General features: G+C 42.8%; 1 protein-coding gene across 1 annotated transcript; it reads left to right on the top strand.

The window, feature by feature from the left end:
• The first annotated feature begins 3103 nt into the window (after positions 1-3103).
• LOC307062276 (myosin regulatory light chain 12B) lies at positions 3104-18170 on the top strand. The gene is made up of 4 exons (XM_079717928.1): positions 3104-3223; positions 12114-12309; positions 16043-16204; positions 17296-18170. The coding sequence occupies exons 2-4, from the start codon at positions 12129-12131 to the stop codon at positions 17466-17468; spliced, it is 516 nt and encodes a 171-aa protein (XP_079574054.1). The 5' UTR covers positions 3104-3223; positions 12114-12128; the 3' UTR covers positions 17469-18170.
• The last annotated feature ends 1242 nt before the right edge of the window (positions 18171-19412 follow it).

Below are 19412 nucleotides of genomic sequence, written 5' to 3'. Positions count from 1 at the left end.
GAGGAAGTTAGTAGTGTTAAACCACAGAAAAATCGAACACAGGAAGATTTTAATGAGGCCACTGGATTTGGCAAGTCGGTCACTTCTGCCAGAGCTGTTAAGGTAGAGTTTTGAGTGCAGAATCCATAGTGTAGCAGGAGACAGGGACAATGCCTGGGTTTGGGGGTCAGGCCAGCTGCATTTTAATCTCATTCGTGCTACGTCATGGCTTTATAACCTTAAAGTTATTTAACCTCGCTCGACCTCTATTCATTTGTAAAACTGAAGTAATGCTCTGGCTCATAATAGGAACATAATCTATTAATATATAAAGCAGCATTTTTCTGATTAGGAGCAGTATGGGTGTTTTAGAGCCAGACGTGGTTGAGTGAATAATGCCTGCTATTTGATGAGCTTTGTGTCCTTGGGCAGGTCGCCCATCCCTAAGAGTCAGTTTCCTCACCTGTTTAACAGGGACAATACCCTCCACGTTTGTTGTGAAAATAGAAACACTAAAGCTAAACGGGTCTGGCACACAGTAGGTATTCAAATAGTGGTTATTCTGTTTACCAGCAGGGGCTGTTGGGCAGTGAGGAGAGGCTTGAAGGGAAGGCAGGACCAAAGAGCATTTCTTTATAGAGATTCAAGCCTGTCTGTAGACAGAGGAAGAAGGCAAATGAGTGTAAGCAAATGAGTGAAACCAAAGGAATGATGTGCAGGAGCTAGAAAGAGATAGAACCTAGATCACATGTTGTAAGATTCTTAGAAAAACAAAAATGGATACTGCTCCTTCTGAAAACGGGAAAGGGTAGGTGATAGGAGTTTAATCGTAGTTGGAGATTAAAAGCTGAGGTTAGGAGAAAGGTCCATAGTGGTTTGATAGTAAATTGTCTCAAACTAGAATTTAATTAAAGGGTTGTTATGAGCATTTAATGAGAATATACATAAAATTGGTACCAAGTAGATCCTCAAATAGTTTATTTTAGATTTCCTGAGTAGGTCCAATATGCCAGAATAGTTTGTGTCTTTCTAGATCCTCCTTAAGTGTACAATTTCTTGATTGCCCTGCAACCCTGGTTTTTATCTTTGCTGTCCTGAAAGGCATTGCTGAAGCTAATCCCATATTGAAGAAACAGCCAGTTTTCCCAAGTCCCTGTATCTTTTCATCCTAGGTTTATATGTGCCTGCTCGAATATTAGGCATCATAACTTCTCTTCCACATTTATCTACATACATCTTGTAGTTGTAGTGAATATACACCTTGTTTTTTAGTTTAATGTATCTTAAATTGTCAGGTTTTGGCATACCCACCATTTTTGTTTTGAGTTTTAAGTATATTACCTTTTTTTAAACCATTCTTTTTAATGACTACAATAAAGAATTATCTGGTATTTAGATATTCAGCTTTTCATTAATAAATAAGTTTTTCTTTTGAATCTAGAGAGAACACTATACCCTAGGATTATTTTTCTATAACAGTGCTATCCAGTAGAATTTTCTGTGATGACGGAAATGCTCTCTGTGCTGTCCAATAAGGACACTAGGTCACATGTGACTACTGAGCACTTAAAATGTGTCTAATATAACTTAAATTTACATTTAAATAGTCACATGTGGTTAGTGACCATTGTGTTGGAAAGCAGTTCTAGAAACAAATATGGAGATCAAAGTCAAAGTACAGAGTGTCTCAGCTATGATCGTAAGGTGGCCAGGGTGAGGGCTTATGGTATAGTAATAGACCATACTTGGAAGAGCTCTCTGACAAAGACCTCAGAAGCCAAAATGTTCTCAGGAGTGGAAAAATATTTACTTAAATTATTGGACCGAAGGGCAGACTACAGCTAAGGAAAAGAGTAAATATTTTAGAACCAGATATGATTTCTCAGCCATTGGTTTCAAACCCTATTGAGAAAATGCATTGTTAAGGACCTTGGGGCAGTGCTAACACCGAGGAGGACCACGGTATCAGCATCACCTGGGGCTTATTAGGAATGCAGACTCTTGCCCCACCCTCGACCTACTGAATCTGAATACCTGGGGCTGGGCTCCAGAATCTTTTAGTAGCTCCGAGGTTTTTCTTATTGGTGCTACTGTTTAAGAACTACTGCTATAGAGTGTTGAACACATGGTTCCTACCATCTAGGAATTCCTGATCAAAGATATCTAATTTCTCATCTAACTTTTCTAGAATATAAAAGACTGGATTATTCGTTCATCTCCCTGCATCCCGCACACGTTCAGGCAATCACAAGTGCTCAATGAAGGTTTGCTATTAAGTTGACTATCTTCCATTATCCGTAAATAGTAGTATCTATCTGTAATATTCCAAGGTGAGGGAACTTGAAGGTTATAGGCACAAACAATATCTAAAACAAAAATTGAATTATGGAGCTTCGTGGTTGGTTTTGACCAAGAGCATTATATAGTGTGTGCGCGTTTGTGTGTGTGTGTGTGTAAATCTGCATTGTCTTTAACGAACCAAAGGAAAGCAAATAACTTGAATAAAGCTTTCCTGTGGTTGAAAGGGGAAACCGTCACCAGCCGTGGCCTGGTAAGGGCGTAAACCTGATAATCTGAGGGGTAAAACAGGAGGGGCAGGGGTAAATGATAGGACTCGGTCTGGGCGTGAGGTCTGTAAAGCAGGCGGAGACTACCCGGCCGCAGCCTTCTTACCTTCCCCAGTGTGGCGCGGGTCGGAACCTAAAAAATTGCTCGTTTTATCTGAAGTTCAAGTGTAACCAGGCGAGGTCTACTTTTACCTGCTAACTCGGGCAGCCCTGGGTGGGCGGCACCCGGAGACCCCCAAACCTCGAGGGCTCGCGCCCGCCAAGCCGGGTCAAATTCCAGGCCGGCCCTGAGCCGGCCCGGGAATGCGGAAGGGCCGCGGGACCCCCCGCGAGCGGCGGGGGAGGAGAGCGGGCCGCGGCGCCCCGGCCGCGCTGCGCCTGCCTCAGAACGCACGGCCCGAGAAACACCACGAAACCCCAGGCCGTGGTCGTCGGCGCCAGCCCCGCGCCCGGGTGGACAAGGTGGACTCGGCCTCGAGCAGAGCGAGAACCGCGGCGCATGCCCCCGCCCAGAGTTGGATCCCGCCGCCACTTCCGGTGCGACTTCCGGTCCGCCTCCCGAGGCAGGAAGTGCGGGTGCCGCTGCTCTATCGCTGCAGACCTGCTGAAGCCCCGCGTTCTTCGCCTCGTTCGTCTCGAGCAGGCAGTCCATTTTCTGGTGCTGGTGTCCGGCCGCGGTGAGTGGCGTTCGCCCCCCGCGCGCGACACCCCTGGGGCCGCCCCGGTGCCCCGCCCCTCTGACCGCTCGCCGCCGCCAGACCCCGGCCACCGTCCCTGCGGGCGGGGCGGGGGCTGCGGGACCTGTCGGTGGGGCAGGGAGGGTCGGCGAGGAGGTCCGGCCGCGGCCAGCCCGGGCCTGGACGTCGAGGGTACGGGAGGTTGGGGCGGATGGAACCGGGCTGGGGAACCGCCCTGCTGGCCGAGTCGGCCTGTTCCCTGCGCTGCGTCACCCGACGGCTTCACACACCTGGCGCCTCGGCGGCCGCAGCCCCGCTCCCCGCCGGCCCGGTAGGTGGGTTTGGGTGTCTCCTTCGCCCACAGGGCTGGATGCTTTGGGGGCACAGGGGTCCGCTGGTGCGTGGTTCTTGCCCGGAGCTCCGAGTTGGTACCGGCTAAATATAACGATTTCCATAGGAGTTGTGACTCTTCGCAGCACCTTGCATCTTGTAAAGATTTACTTCATTCGTGCTGACTGAAGAAGAGAACAAATAGCAAAAATCAGGAAAGGTTTTCTGAAAAAGAGAATCTGGACCTCATTGAAGGCCTTGGACTTAGCCCTGGTGGGGAGAACTTAATATTTCTGGCTGTATCTGTGGTAGGAGGTAACAAGACCAAAAGCTCAAAAGGTGTGAATTGTGTCGTGTGAAAAGGAGACGGTGGGGAGACCAGCCCGAACGGAACAGAACTGTAATGAATAATAGTTGGAAATAGGTAGATCAGTGGGGCCTTTTCACGGATGTCTTGCAAACTTGATGAGAAATAAAAGATTACGTAAGAGACATTCGGGAGTCATTTTGGATTCTTCGCTAAGGGAGTGAGATGAAGAAAGGGGTGTTTAGAGGATTAGTTTGGCAGCCTTGGTTTCGGACGGATTTGCAGTGGTCCTTTGGTAAGAAAAGAATTGTAGCATTTTAGAATTCAAAAGAAACTTACAGGTTATCTTTCGTTTTATTATTGAAACCCAGCGAGGTGAGATAATTTGCCCAGGGTCACTTGAGGGGTTCACCTGCTGCCACCCATTTTCTCTGAGCATTAGGTGGATGTTCCTCATGTTTAAGTGCACGGCTTCTTGTTTGTTTTGGCTCTGTTGAATAAAACAGCTTCTGTGATGACCTACTCGATATGCATTTATGCTTTAATGAGACTCTGTGGACAAGAGGAACTGCAACTTCTGAAGGACAGGTCCCAGGTGAGGGTTGCTGGGCTTAGGAAAGATAAAAGGACTAGGATCCCCTAAATGGAGCCGGTTGTCCCTCTCCCAAGATTCGAAGACAGCATATATCTAGGGATGATTTTCATTGCCGGCAGCTTTGGGGTCTTCCTTCCCCGTTCCGCACTTTAGATGTGGTGGCTTTGCTTCTTACCCCCAACCACCTCTCCACATTTTCATGGTGGAGAAATTCTGCCGCCTACATGCAGGATGTTCGGAGCTAGTGGTGCAAGCTCTGGGCTAGACTTCCTGAGTATGATCCTGCATCTAAGCTCTACCTTTTTCTAGCTGTGGCTGCAGACAGATTATTTATTCTCTTCGCCCTAATTTTTCATCTGAGAAATGGGGATAATAACAGTGCCTATGTAATAAGTTGTTGTGAGAATTACATATATTAATACATATGAAATGCTTAGACCAGTGCCTAGCACATATTTAGCACTCTTATTAGTACTCTTTGTTCCAGGTACTTTTTGTTATGGATTTCTTGGGGAGAGTCCAGTGGAGTTTATGCTGAACCATGGGTAGACCATAGAGAAAAGCCATATTTTGGGGAGTCATATCCAGGGGGTGATGGGAATGTTGAAGAAGGGGTGACTGTTGCACTTAGAAGAGGAACCCACAGAACTTGGAGAGAAATTGAATAGAAGGAATCAAAATTTGCTAACAAGGAACAGAAAATTTCCCTACCCAGTGCAAACTTGGCTGTGGCCCCTTTGAGGTTTTAAAATTTCTTTGGCTATAATTCTGAAATAAAGGCATTGCCCTATTGAATATTAAAGACGCCAAGGAAACACAACGGCTTTATTAGTTTTCTATAGCTATATAACAAATTACCCCCAAACCTAGCACCTTAAGAAAACAATAAAGAGCTTCTGAGGGTCAGGAATTCCAGGGCAGCTTAGCTGGGCAGCTCTGGTTCTGGCTCAGGATCTCCTGGAGTTGCAGTCCAGATGTCAGCTGGGTTTGCAGTCATTTGAAAGAGGATCAACCTCCAAGATGGCTGACTCACCTGGCTGGCAAGTTGGTGCTGGCTGTTGGCAGGAGGCCTCAGTTCCCTGCCACATGGACCTCTCCGTGGAGTTGTGTAGTACCCTATAGACCTGGTGCTGGCTTTCCCCAGATTGAGTGATCTGAGAGAGAGCGTGGTGGAACCTGCAACATCTACAATATTATGACAAAGTCGCACTCCATCATTTTCACAATATCCTATTAGTTATGAAGGGTGGCAGAATATGCCACCCCAAGATGTGCCACTTTGGCATGAAGATTATTTTGAGCTGAAGGCAATTGAGAAGAAAGCAGACACAAGAAAGGCTCTTTGCCCTCCCCCAATGTGCCTAAAAGCAGGACACACATTTACAAAGGTGTTCTTCTTTTCCTCTCTACCAGGCAGGACAAAGGTTACTCTCTGGAGACAACTTTAGACTCTTAATGGTGAAGGGCGTGACTTAAATCTGCTAGAGAAGCCTTACCCTTGTTTATACTGTGCTTTTAACCTTCCATACCTAGCCTCTCCCCTCCACACATGCCTTTCTTCTTTTGACTTCAGCTGAAGATGATATTTAAGCCAGAGTTCTAAGCCACCTCTGAGAGTTGGATTTTCCCTGGGTATCTCCCCATGTATACATGAGGTATACATGTTAATAAATGTGTGTTTGTTTTTCTGTTATTAATCTGTTATTACAAGGCATTAACCAAGAACTCAGAACCACGGTCAGTGCCTTCTAAGTGTTTAACTCAGTGGTTCTCAACCGTCACTGTATATTGGAATCACCTGCTGCATTTTAAAAATACAGATTCATAGACTTCACCTGTAGACATTCAGTTTCAGTTGTACTAGACCAGGACCTGGACATCACTTTTTAAAAACTTCCAAGATGGGACTTTCCCTGGCAGTCCAGTGGTTAAGACTTCGCCTTCCAATGCAGGGGGTGTGGGTTCAACCCCTGGTCAGGGAGCTAGATCCCACATGCCTCCTGTCCAAAAAACATAAAAAACAGAAGCAATATTGTAACAAAGACTTAAAAAAAAAAAAAGCTTCAAAGATGATTCTAATGTGCAGCCAAGATTGAAACCAGAGGTTGACTGTTGTGAGAGCCGTATTTACCCGCCATGTGGTAGCAGCACCTAGCTGACTTAGATGTTTCATAGGTAGCTAATAGAATATGCTCCATGAGCATCTTTTCCAGGCTTCCAATAAAGCCATATAGGCTGGATGAAGTTCACAAGCAGTTTCTGCTTATTAATGATTATAGTGCCCATGTTTTGATTTGCATATCAGTATAGCAGGTGATTTTGAAAAAATTTAGATTATGACCTAAATATGTTGACACCACAACTACCTATAATACCGGTATTCCTATATCCCTGCCCTTCTTTAACCTCTAAAAATACTACATGTAACCTTTAGTTCACTCTATATCAGAAATTTACAAAAATAATGAAATAAAAATTTTGAAGAGGAAGTAAGACTTCTGTTTATTCCCGTTAAAGCTTATTCATTACCTTATATGCTATGTTCTAAATGGATATTTTTTGTAACTAAGGATGGGGTTTGGTGGGGTTTTTTCCTTTAATATTTATAGGTCAAGTAGTAATTTCACAGTCTTAGGTAAAGATTTCAAGCCTTTACCTACCATGTCAAACCAAAACCATGACTGATAGGAAATACTGCCATTTGAAAAAACCCAGAACCAGGGCTGCAACATTGCACGGTTGCAGGGAGGGCCATTCACATCTTATTCTCTTCCCATTCCGCTGTGCACTTCTAGTCTATACATTGGTTTCCCCAGCATAGTTTGAATTTATTTGAAAACTCAGTTTCACTAGGAATTAAATTTAGAGGAAAGCAGCTACTCAGAAATCAGTGTTGGACTATATTGGTAAGTACTGAAAGTTTAAGAATTTTTTTGTGGTAAAAAAAATAACTAGCAGAATTGTATGAAGTAAAAAATATATAGGTAAAATCACCCTTAACAAATGGGGTTGGTTTCTAGCTCTGCCACCAGGTGACCTTGGGCAAGTTGTTTAACATATTTTGATATTCAGTTCGTCCATGTGTAAAGCAGGTGTGTTGAATTTAGTGCACCCGAGTACCTAGCATAGAAGTCACTCAGCAAATGGTAGTAGCCATAGTTGAGTAGACTTTTAATTCTCTCTGGTCCTAAGGCATTTGGGGGCTAGAAAAATAGCGAGAACAAATACATGAGTTAAACTCATGCATGGTGCCTTGGGCATATACTAGTACCAGTAGTTTGGTGTTGCTGAAGGAAAAGTACAAAGTAGAGAATGGCTAGCGATGAGGCTGAAAGGTCATTCTAGAGCAGGGAAAGGTGTGTGTGCCATGCTCAGGAACTTGTACTTTGGCCTATAGGCAGTGGAGAGCCGACAGTTTCTCAAAAGGAAATGATATGGTCATATTCATGTTTTACACACCTCTGGCTGGAAGATAAAGGATAGTCTAGAGGGGACCAAAAAGCATGGAGGTTGGTTATTTGGCCATCGAAATATTCTACACAAAGAGGTGATGAGGGCCCAGCATAGGGTGGTGGCAGAAGAATGAGGAAGATGAGCAAATCTGATGAATCTTTAAGAGGCAGGCTTGGTTCATCAGTGAGAGGGATGAGTCGGGGATGACTTGCACGTTTCTGGCTTGGTGAGGGCGTAAACGATGGTGCCATTAACTGACAGGAAACAGAAAGTTGAGAAAGTTTAGGAGGGGAAGATAATGAATTCTGTTTCTAACACGTTGATTCTGAATGTCTGGGATATCAAAATGGGTGCCTTTCACAAGCACAGTTGGCTGTTTGATTCCACAGCTCAAGGGAAGGGTCAGCCCTGAGGATACGGACGTGGGAGTCATAGGTGTTGTCAGGACAGTGAGAGCCAATGAGATCATCCAAGGAACACAGAGTGAAAAGAATTTAATAAGCCATGGACTGTGAGAATACTCGAAAACGTGAATATTTAAGTGAGTGGAGAAGATAAGAGCCTAACAAGAAAATGGAGGAGGACCAGGCATAGAAATAGAACTGAGAGGAGGTTGGTGTCACCTAAAATGTCACAGCATTTTACTGAAACTAAATGTGATCTTCAGGAGTCTCCCTTGTTAGAGTGTAAAGTGTTAAAGGCTGGGAACCTTGGGCTCTCGTTCCATTGGGACAGTTCATTTCTACTGTTACAGTTCATCAAGGCCAAGAGTTGTTGAGGCCTGAAGAGAAGAGGGATAAAGTGGTGTCAAATATAGCAGAATGGTCCAAGGAGACTTAGACCAGGTTTGACAATGGGAAAGCACTTGCAAATAGAGAAGAGAAAGCCAGATTGTGATGAGTGGGAAGTGAGAAAGTGGAGAAAGCCAAGATATTTATCTCAGAAGCTAAGGACAGAGAGGGTGGTAGTTTCTTTGGGGGCCAGAGTTCTCTTTAGATTGACTGTTTTGCTACAACCTTGCCTCACTTTTCAGCTGAGGTTTTATTATCAGTTGATATTTTCTGTGTGTACTTTGTATATTTATATACAAATATAAATGTGCACTGGTTTTAAATGAAGTACAGAGAGGACGTTAACTTTTTCTTTTTAAAGAGATCATGGTGTCATTTCATTGAGCCATACCTGCTCTGTAACAGGTTTTGAATGGGGGCTCAGACTTGCTCACGGTATAATGGCTTTTCTAGCCTTACTGGGCTACCTCCTCATTCTCTCTCCCAGGCATTTTCCGTAATAAAGATTCTTGCATGTGCAGACCCTTCTTGGCATCAGCTTCTTGGAGAACTCCAACTAAGCTTCAGAAATGTTTAAATATAATATACTTTTGGGTTAGCTGTAGCGTTAGCATGAAACAATTGATTATTTTTTAAAAATAAAGATTTTCTCTTTGGGAGGTTTTTCTAAATGACTCTATTGCAGACATAGTTTGCTGATACTGAGGGAGAGAACTAATTCTTGGCTTCAGATCTACTGTCTTTTATATCTTTTGAATCTTGAAGAAATAGAATCATAGAATTTTTAGCATGAGAAAAAATTTTAATCCAACAGTTTTGAAATGTGAGGAAGAATTAAAGCAGAGTCAGGTGCCTTGCTAGTGGACCACATTCTGTCTCCGATTGAATCTTCAATATAACTGTCACATGACTAGCTAGTTACAGGAAGGAGAAGAAATTAACATTTACTCAGGCCATGTATGCCCCCAGGGGAAGGAGTTGAAATGTTAAAGTAAGGACTCTAAGGCTGATGTGCTTCAAAACTGCAAACAGGGCTTCCCTGGTGGCGCAGTGGTTGAGAGTCCGCCTGCTGATGCAGGGGGGTTCGTGCCCCGGTCCGGGAAGATCCCACATGCCGCGGAGCGGCTAGGCCCGTCAGCCATGGCCCCTGAGCCTGCGCGTCCGGAGCCTGTGCTCCGCAATGAGAGAGGCCATGACAGTGAGAGGCCCGCGTACCGCAAAAAAACAAACAAACAAAAAAACTGCAAACAAACTAAAACAATGTAGGTTAAAAGTCCAAGACCTGAAGTCCCGGAGACCCAGGTCCAGAATTCCCTTGCCCAGCCACTGCCCTCACCAGTCATCTGCTTTCACACTGCGAGGCTGCAGAGTTAGAGAACCAGTCCCCAAGGCCACCCTCATTTCTGACACCAATTCCAAGTTTCGTTCCCCAAGACGACCCTCAGGTTCAGTAATTCGCTAGGACTTAACAGAACTCACTGAAAGCTGTTACACCTATGGTTATGGTTTACTGCAGTAAAAGGATTCAGATTAAAGTCAACCAAGGGAAGAGACTCGTGGTATGGAGTCCAGGAGAATTCCAAATGCTTAGCTTCCAGTGGTCCTTTCCATGGGCAGTGTTGACCTCTCCTGGCAGCAAGGCGTGACGGTGAGCATGGAGTATGGCCTGGCATAGAGCTTGCTTGACCCTTCATAGCCATAGTTTTTACTGCAGCTCTGTCCCCTAGATACTGTCCCCACTCCTAGGCTGACTTCAGTCTCCAGTTCCTCTAGAGGCCAAGCTGATTAACACCTGACCCAGAGCCCCCATGATAAATCACATTGTTAGACTCTCTGGTGTGACCCAAGACCCCAGATATACCAGGCAGAACGTTCTAAGGGCTTAGAGATTACCTCCCAGGAGCTGAGGACAGAGACCAGACCTCTCTTTGGGCAAAATTAAATTCTTTACTACACAAGGGCCATTGATTTTTTTTTTTTTTTTAAACCTAGGTAGTACCTACCTCATAGGGCAGTTGTGAACATTGGATAAGACAGTGGAGCAAACAATTATTCTAGTGTCCATGGGTTTTCAAGAAATGGTGAAGCTGAGATTCAGGCTCAAGATTTTTCCGATTCGGAAGCCAGGAGTATTTTCGTGTTGTATTTATTTACATCATTTAAAACTGCAAATAAAAATGGAATGAGAAGGGAATTCCCTGGCGGTCCCGTGGTTAGGACTCGGAGCTTTCACAGTCAGGGCCCGGGTTCAGTCCCCGGTTGGGAAACTAAGATCCTGCAAGCCACGTGGTGGGCCAAAAAAAAAAAAAAAAGGATCGAGAAGTGTCCATTCTATTTGACATTTAAAACATTGGTGGCTTTCAGTAGAGTATCAGGGGCCACCACTAAAGGTGTATTACAGAGAATTGAGGAGCGATTGGGAAGATGAGAAAATGGAGAGAGTTGAGTAGTAGGATACTATTCTAAAAGTTTTGTCAAGGGAAAGGGGGAATGAGGATGTAGCTAGAAGGGATACAAGACTGAAGATACATTTTGATGATTTTTTTTTTAAATATTTATTTATTTATTTTGGCTGCACTGGGTCTTAGTTGTGGCATGTGGGATATTTAGTTGCGGTACGCAGGATCTTTAGTTGCAGCATGTGGATTTCTTAGTTGCGGCATGCATGTGGGATCTAGTTCCCTGACCAAGGATCGAACCTGGGCCCTCTGCATTGGGAGTGCAGTCTTATCCACTGGACCACCAGGGAAGTCCCATTGATTTTTTTTTTAATGAGAGCCTTTTGAGCATGTACTTTATGGTAACTATACTAGTCTCTTTGCATATGTTATCTCATTTAATTCTCACTTGCATTAGAGTAGATATTGTGTTTTGCTGTAAAACTGAGGGTCGAGTGAGGTTCCCTGGTTTTCAGACCATTTTTTGGAAGAAACCAAGGCTCAGAGAGGTTATGCAATATTGGTAGTAAAATGAAGTTAAAAGGTGTACCTACTGCATAGGATTGTTGTGAGGGTTAAATGGGACAATCCTTGTGAAAGTAAGATGTCCGCTTTGGAGCCTTTCTCTTTAGGGGAGCCCCCTGCTGCTTGGCACATAGTAGCACTGGGTAAATGCGATTTATTGCTACGTGCTTTAAAACTCATTCACATTTAATAAAAATGAGGTTTGTGAAATTTGGGATGAAGCCACATCAATAATTTCTATTCTGTTTCTTCAAAACTGCTTTTGTCCTAGCTGTTTAATTGTGACATTGGAAATAAAGTTTATATGTATATTCCTACCCAAATAAAGTAATAATTCTACAATACATTGAAATATTTTTACTCACTAACTTTAGGTGTTGTGAGTTCTTTTTTTTGCTTTATGTTTTTATGCATTCTGTTTTGCTTTATGTTCTTTTCTTTTTAACTCTAGGATTAAACGGCCACCATGTCTAGCAAAAAGGCAAAGACCAAGACCAAGAAGCGCCCCCAGCGCGCAACCTCCAACGTGTTCGCCATGTTTGACCAGTCACAGATTCAGGAGTTTAAGGAGGCCTTCAACATGATCGATCAGAATAGAGATGGTTTCATCGACAAGGAAGACTTACATGATATGCTTGCTTCGCTAGGTAGACTTTTATGTTCTTAATATTCCTGCTTCCCCCAAATAACTAGCATTTTATGAATTATTTTTTGTGTGATGTACAGGTATTAATCTCCTGGTCTCAAAGGCCTCTTGAGAGATGTTGGGTGGGAGGCATCATACTGAGGCTTGTCCTGTCATAAGAGGATACGCCTTCAGGGGTGGGGGCCTGGCTGCCACTGTGGCTAGGCAGGCTTCCGTTCCTGTTAGCTAAATATGATAGGTCTACAAGGTGAAAAACCAGAGGATGACTAGATGGCAAGATACCAGAATCTTAAACAGGAAGTGTGGACAATAATATGTACTAAGTAATAAAAGTTGAGGACAGGTTATATGACAGAGGTGACAGTCACAAGTGATAACGACCATCTCAGGGAGGAAGGGCAGTGCTCCTAAAAAAAGGGAACACAGGGAAGGGGGCTTCCACAATTTATATATATTTTTTATAATTAAAAGAAAATGTAAAGATAGAAGATTTATCCATTTATTTTTACACATTTATTTAGCTATAGTTGATTTACAGTATTGTGTTAGTTTCAGGTGTACAGCTTCAGATTCTTTTCCACTGTAGATTATTGCAAGATATTAAGTATAGTTCCTTGTGCTATACAGTAAATCCTGTTGTTTATCTGTTTTTTGTATAGTGGTGTGTATCTATTAATCCCAAACCCCTAATTTATCCCTCCCCCCACACCTTTCCCCTTTGGTAACCATAAGTTTGTTTTCTATGTCTGTAAGTCTGTTTCTGTTTTGTAAATAAGTTGATTTGTAATTTTTTTTTTAGATTCCACATACAAGTGATATCATATAACATTTGTCTTTGCCTGCCTGACTTACTTCACGTAGTATGATCATCTCTAGGCCCATCCATGTTGCTGCAAATGGCAATATTTCATTTAAAGATACAGGATTTAAAGCAAACATAAACTGCCCTTTGTCATTCTGGCTATGTTGGTGTTAATTTACTATTGCTTATATGATTTTGTTGTTTTGATCTGAAGGAAAGAGGGGAAAGTCCTCCATGTCCTGCCTGAATTGTCACTGATTTTACAGTTGGAAGAAAGGAGTATCAAGTCAGGGTGTTCTTGATAGGCCAGAATGACAGGCAGGGAAGGGGGCACAGGTCAGGGATGGCCCACAGTTAGGCTCTGCACTCTAACGTTTCTGTGTCTGACCATGATCCAGAAAGGGCAGTTCAAGGGCCAGAGGACAAAGAGAGAGAATTTGTTACTTTTTTCTTTTTAATAACCACATGATTTTGTTCCTCTCTTTTATTTTTATTTTTTTCTCCTAGCATGTTATTTTGAATTTTTTTTTTTTTTTCCAGTACGCGGGCCTCTCACTGTTGTGGCCTCTCCCGTTGCGGAGCACAGGCTCCAGACGCGCAGGCTCAGTGGCCATGGCTCATGGGCCCAGCCGCTCCGCGGCATGTGGGATCTTCCCGGACCAGGGCACGAACCCGTGTCCCCTGCATCGGCAGGTGGACTCTCAACCACTGCGCCACCAGGGAAGCCCTGAAATTTTTTAAGCCTATAAAAAGTTGAAAGAACGGTATAATGAACACACATCCATCCTTTACCCAGATTCACGAGCTGTTAACATTTTGCAACATTGCCTTTATTCAGAGTGAGAGTTGAGTCTTGCAACATTGCCTTTATTCAGAGTGAGAGTTGAGTCAGGATACTGATCTGACTTGTTGACTTGCAGATGGGGTGGATCCCAGTGTTTTCCACACTCTGAATAGCTAAGTACTAAGTGTCCTTTGGGGAGCAGGTCACTACTGAAGAAGACCACTGAGGAGAATTGAGGGCCTGAGTTGTATTACAAAGATTGAACACTCAAGCCTGTCCCCTGGTCCTAGTAGATGCTCAGTTAATTTTTGTTGGATGAATGAGTGATGGTAGAGTAAGAGACTGACTTTTGGGGAGTGCCATGCCTTTAGAGATACATATTTACCTTTTAAATCAACAAATTATATTAGATGCCTTGAATGGGTCCATAGGTGCTCAGCCTAAGCCAATTCATTTTAAATCCCTGTGTCTTTTTCATACCCATGTTCTCTTGACACCTTTGGGTTACACTTTTTACCCCCAAAAATTGCTACAAGAGAGTCGGGATAAATCTGGAGGTAGAAAAGTAGTCCTTTTTAGCTACTTTCACTTACTCGAAGAATCTTGAGATTAATTTTGGGCTAATTTTGAATCGATATGTAGAATAGGTATAATGAGTGAAGGTTGTAATGCAGTAAGACAGATGCCAACTCGGCACTTAAATTTCACCCAAATTCCCGGGAGTAAAACTTACATATGAACCATAATTCTAGATTTGACTATCATTAGCACTTAGTTGGGTATAATAGTGAGATGCTGACATAGATGCTCTTTTCATGGAGAATCATACAAACTTAATGTTGGAAGGGACCTTTCAGATACCAAGTTTAACTAGTCCATGTTATAGATAAAAAGTAAACCCTAGACAGTTTCCACCTTGTCCCAGGGCACACAGTCAGTGGCAGAACTGAGATTCAAACCCACTATTCCAGACCCTTCGTTCAGTGCTGCTTTTCTGCACCATGTGGACCTCACAAATGCCAGGACAAAGAGAAGCTCTTTGTTACTCCCACCATATGTGGCCATTCCAGGGGAATTTCTCCCAACTTCGAGGGGAGGGTCAGGGGAGTTCCCTCACCACCGTACCGGAAGAGGAAGAAGTGTCCTTGGTGGGAACTGAGATAAAGATTTCCCATCATGAACAATACTAAACAAGACTATATTTCAGCAATACGAGTAAACAGCATCTGGGGATATGTCTGACAACCAAATAGAACATAACATTGTTTAAAATGAGCTCCCAGGGACTTCCCTGGTGGTGCAGTGGTTCAGAATCCGCCTGCCAGTGCAGGGGACACGGGTTTGAGCCCTGGTCCAAGAAGATCCCACATGCCGCGGAGCAACTAAGCCCATGTACCACAACTACTGAACCTGCACTCTAGAGCCCACGTGCCACACTACTGAAGCCTGCGTGCCTAGAGCCTGTGCTCCGCAACAAGAGAAGCCTCTGCAATGAGAAGCCTGTGCACCGCAACGAAGAGTAGCCCCCGCTCGCCGCAACTAGAGAAAGCCCACGCGCAGCAACGAAGACCCAATGCAGCCATAAATAAATAATAAATTGGTTAATTAATTAATTAATTTTAAAAATAAATAAAATGAGCTCCCAGTTCTAAACCAACCTAATAGTTTCAGCTTAAATGACCAACTTATAAATAAATTGTTTGAAGCATACCAATTATAGGCAACTTACTGAAGTTAGAAATATGAATATTTAGATTTTTTAAATAACCAGTATTGAAATGCCCTGATGGGTCTTTAATGTTATCAGCATTCAAGATGTAATAATGTGGCATTACCTGGTTCATAGTTTCATGTGTTTGTTTTATTTTTAATGAAAAATAGTGAAGGAAAAGTTGCAGAAAGTATCAGTGAATGGACAGTATTCAACCTAAGCCCAGGATGCATTTTATTTATGATGTATCAAAGATTTTTTTATGTTGTTAAAAATTGTCTTTTTTAAATGTTCTTAATGTAAGTTAATTGAAATATTAGTTTCGTGTGATGGTGATGTAACTTTTAAAAATATGTTGGGGAACATAACAATAACAGAATAATTATTTATTGAAGTGAGTTCCTTGTCCTTAAATGTTAAAATGTGCAATTTTATAGGGAAGAATCCAACTGACGCGTACCTCGAAGCCATGATGAATGAGGCTCCAGGGCCCATAAACTTCACCATGTTCCTTACCATGTTTGGGGAGAAGCTGAATGGCACAGACCCAGAAGATGTCATCAGAAACGCTTTTGCTTGCTTTGATGAAGAAGCAACTGGTGAGCACTCTTTGTTTATGCCCAGCCTCATTCCAGACTACTATGAAACACTTTTTAGGGAATGAGGAAGATTGGCAAAATACAAATTTTTAAAAATGAGTAGAGGGAAACTATCATTTACAATAGGACAGTCGACCAAGAATGGCTAGAACACAGGTATGTAGGTCATAAAGCTACATGGTTTGTGGTGTTAATCTTTGAATCTGGTTCTGAGCTTCCTGAAAGCCAAACGGAGAATTGTCTTTTAAATAGTGTTTCTTAGACAGTATACTGCTTCAAGAGACTTTGAGTTTCACCAGAAAGTATAGTTAACTAACTTGGACAATTAAAATCTTCATTTTTTCCCTTATTATTTAAAAATGTGTGAAGAAAGCCCGGCTGTTCCGTTTTCTGACTTCTCTCGTTTTCCCCTTTGCTTGTGCGTTAACCCTCTGCTCAGCCACGCGCATCGCCGCCTCACATACACCTCGCCTCCTCCTTCCTGCTTCCCCCTTGCTACCTATTAAAACTGCACCGGGGGCTTCCCTGGTGGCGCAGTGGTTGAGAGTCCGTCTGCCGATGCAGGGGACACGGGTTCGTACCCCGGTCCGGGAAGATCCCACATGCCGCGGAGCGGCTGGGCCCGTGAGCCATGGCCGCTGAGCCTGCGCGTCCGGAGCCTGTGCTCCGCAGCGGGAGAGGCCACAGCAGTGAGAGGCCCGCGTACCGCAAAAAAAAAAAAAAAAAAACAAACTGCACCGGCCTTCGTGCACGTTTGGTCTTGGCAACGCTGCCCTTTTATTCTGGGTATCTGCCTTTTTTTTTAATATCTCTGAAATACAAGGTATTTTTTTCTCCTCTGGAAAATACTGGCTTCAAATTAATTTTGTAAGCGTATGATCTACTAACTGACTTTGTAAATGATTTAATCTAATATTAATAAAGAACTCTAAAAATAATAGGAAAAGATAAAGATATGGTTATATATTGCTTTATTTTGTTCAGGTAAGTATGTATGTTCTGAAATATCTTGTAAGATTGACCTAGTTGAGAACCAAATCATTAAAGTGCCGGGAGGTGTTCACAACTCCCCTTTTTCTGCTGCCTTTCAGGCACCATTCAGGAGGATTACCTGCGAGAGCTGCTGACCACAATGGGAGATCGGTTTACGGATGAGGAAGTGGACGAGCTGTATAGAGAAGCACCTATTGACAAAAAGGGGAATTTCAATTACATTGAGTTCACGCGCATCCTTAAACATGGAGCGAAAGACAAAGATGATTGAAAAGAACTTGAGCTAAAACTTTCCAATTACTTTGTCTTACTCTGTTTTATTTCCCATTCACTTCCCCCCTCATAGACCTGTTGCATGCAACTTAGTTTCACAGCTTTGCCTCTTTTTCGGTGTATTTATTCTAGACCTTTCTGCCACTTAGCACTTGTATAATCAGACTGCAAATGGAGATGAGGTTGTAAATTGTATTGAGAAAAAGGATTGGGAATAAAAATCGACAAATGTGAAAGCCCAGGAAAATATATCTGGTATTTCTGGTTTTGCTGGATTTTTACATTTTTATATAATAAAAATGCTATTTTGAAATAAAGATTATGCTGACTCAAATGTAATATAATGGAAAGTTAAATAACTGGTAGTTGGTGGTAGTCCTTTTTTTAGATTTTCAAGTTCGTATAATTCAGATTCCATAGTAAAACTGATTGTTCACATGTATGGGACAGTGTTCTTCAGTATAAGTTAACATCATTATACAGTAAAAACTAGTTGTACCTTAGTTTCTTTCATGCTTATGGTAAGTCAGATGTTTAAATTATTGAATGTTAAATATAGAATGTATCTGAGAAAACACTGAATGTTTTACTGATTTGAGTCTAGGAACATGAGGCAAAATTCTGAAGAAAAGAATAGTTATTATTGAATATTTACAGTGTGTAAAGCATTACATGTAGACGATTTTCATTGACTCTTCCCAGCACCCCTGTGGGATAGAATTTTATTAGCCCTGTATTTCAAGGGGAAGAACTGAGCACCGGGGAGTCAAGTGATTGATCTGAGTCTCTGTCAGAGCTGGGACTCCAGGCCAGGGCGTCCCACTCCAGAGTGTGGATTCTGGGACCACTGTGCTGTCTCTGAAAAGCCCCAAATGCCTAAAAGGTCAAGATATTTCCATTACATTCTAACATAGTTTTGTAGTCATTATTGAAATTTAAAATAACTTGGGGACATTGATTGTTGGAATAGAATTTCAGAAAATTCTATCCAGGTGAAAAATAGAGGACCAAAGATTATAAGCAATATAATCTTCCAACTGCCTTTAGTTGGAAGGTGGTTCACATAGTGTAGAGTGTAGACTGGATGGAAGGTCTGAAAACCATACAGACAAGGCTGCTATGAGCTCGCTTAACATCCTCAAGGCCAAGCAATATGAGAAGTAGGAGAGAAAAACCTAAAAAAAGAAAATCCATTTTAAAAATTTCCCAACGTTGTTCAACACCTATTCCCTCTTAAATGTATTGATATTTTATCTCCTTAAAATCGATGCATTTACACGTTGTTTAACATTTGTGCTTCCGAGCTTGCTGTTGTAGGCAAATCCTTGCTATCAATTAATTTTTCTAGGTTTTTCATCATCTTTAAAAAGAGCAGTTCCACTCTCGTGGTCTAGTTCACGAGAAGTGCTTTGCAGTTCATAAGAGTTTTCGCACTTATGACCTAATCCTCACCGCCCATTAGGTAAGTAGGGCAAGTAATATCCCTGTTTTTCATATGAGAGCTGAAGTTTAGAACAGCCAAAGCACCTGTCCGAGGTCCCACAAGAATAAGAATCCACATCTGGCTCCCTTTTCTACTTCCAAGTGTTAAGTCACATGCAGTGTCAAAACCAGAATCACCGTGTGTAGAAGGAGAAGGGGAAGCATACTGGGATCATCTTGACTGTCATTAACAAATACTTATCAGTCACCTGTTATGTGCCAGGCACTGTTGTCTGTTGGGGATAACTGGGGGGATAGGACAAACAAGGACGCCACCCTCCTGGGGCTCAGCTCCTTATTGGGAGATCAGGAAGGCACCTCTAATTATCGTGGGACACAGAACTGAGCAAGTGCAGAGAGGGCCTCTGAGGTGAGATCTGAATCATGAGAAGAGGGTCCCCGTGTGGAGGTCAGGGAGGATGTTCCACTCACAGGGGACAGTCCTTCCAAGGCAGGCACT

This window comes from Hyperoodon ampullatus (assembly GCF_949752795.1).
Source record: "Hyperoodon ampullatus genome assembly, chromosome: 13".
Lineage (NCBI taxonomy): Eukaryota > Metazoa > Chordata > Mammalia > Artiodactyla > Ziphiidae > Hyperoodon > Hyperoodon ampullatus.
This window is presented reverse-complemented; position numbering and strand designations above follow the sequence as displayed.

Coding starts and splice junctions, on each gene's coding strand:
- LOC307062276 (XM_079717928.1), top strand. CDS start 12,129: ATGTCTAGCAAAAAGGCAAAGACCAAGACCAAGAAGCGCCCCCAGCGC. Junction 12,310..16,042: donor TGATATGCTTGCTTCGCTAG/GTAGACTTTTAT, acceptor GCAATTTTATAG/GGAAGAATCCAACTGACGCG. Junction 16,205..17,295: donor CTTTGATGAAGAAGCAACTG/GTGAGCACTCTT, acceptor GCTGCCTTTCAG/GCACCATTCAGGAGGATTAC.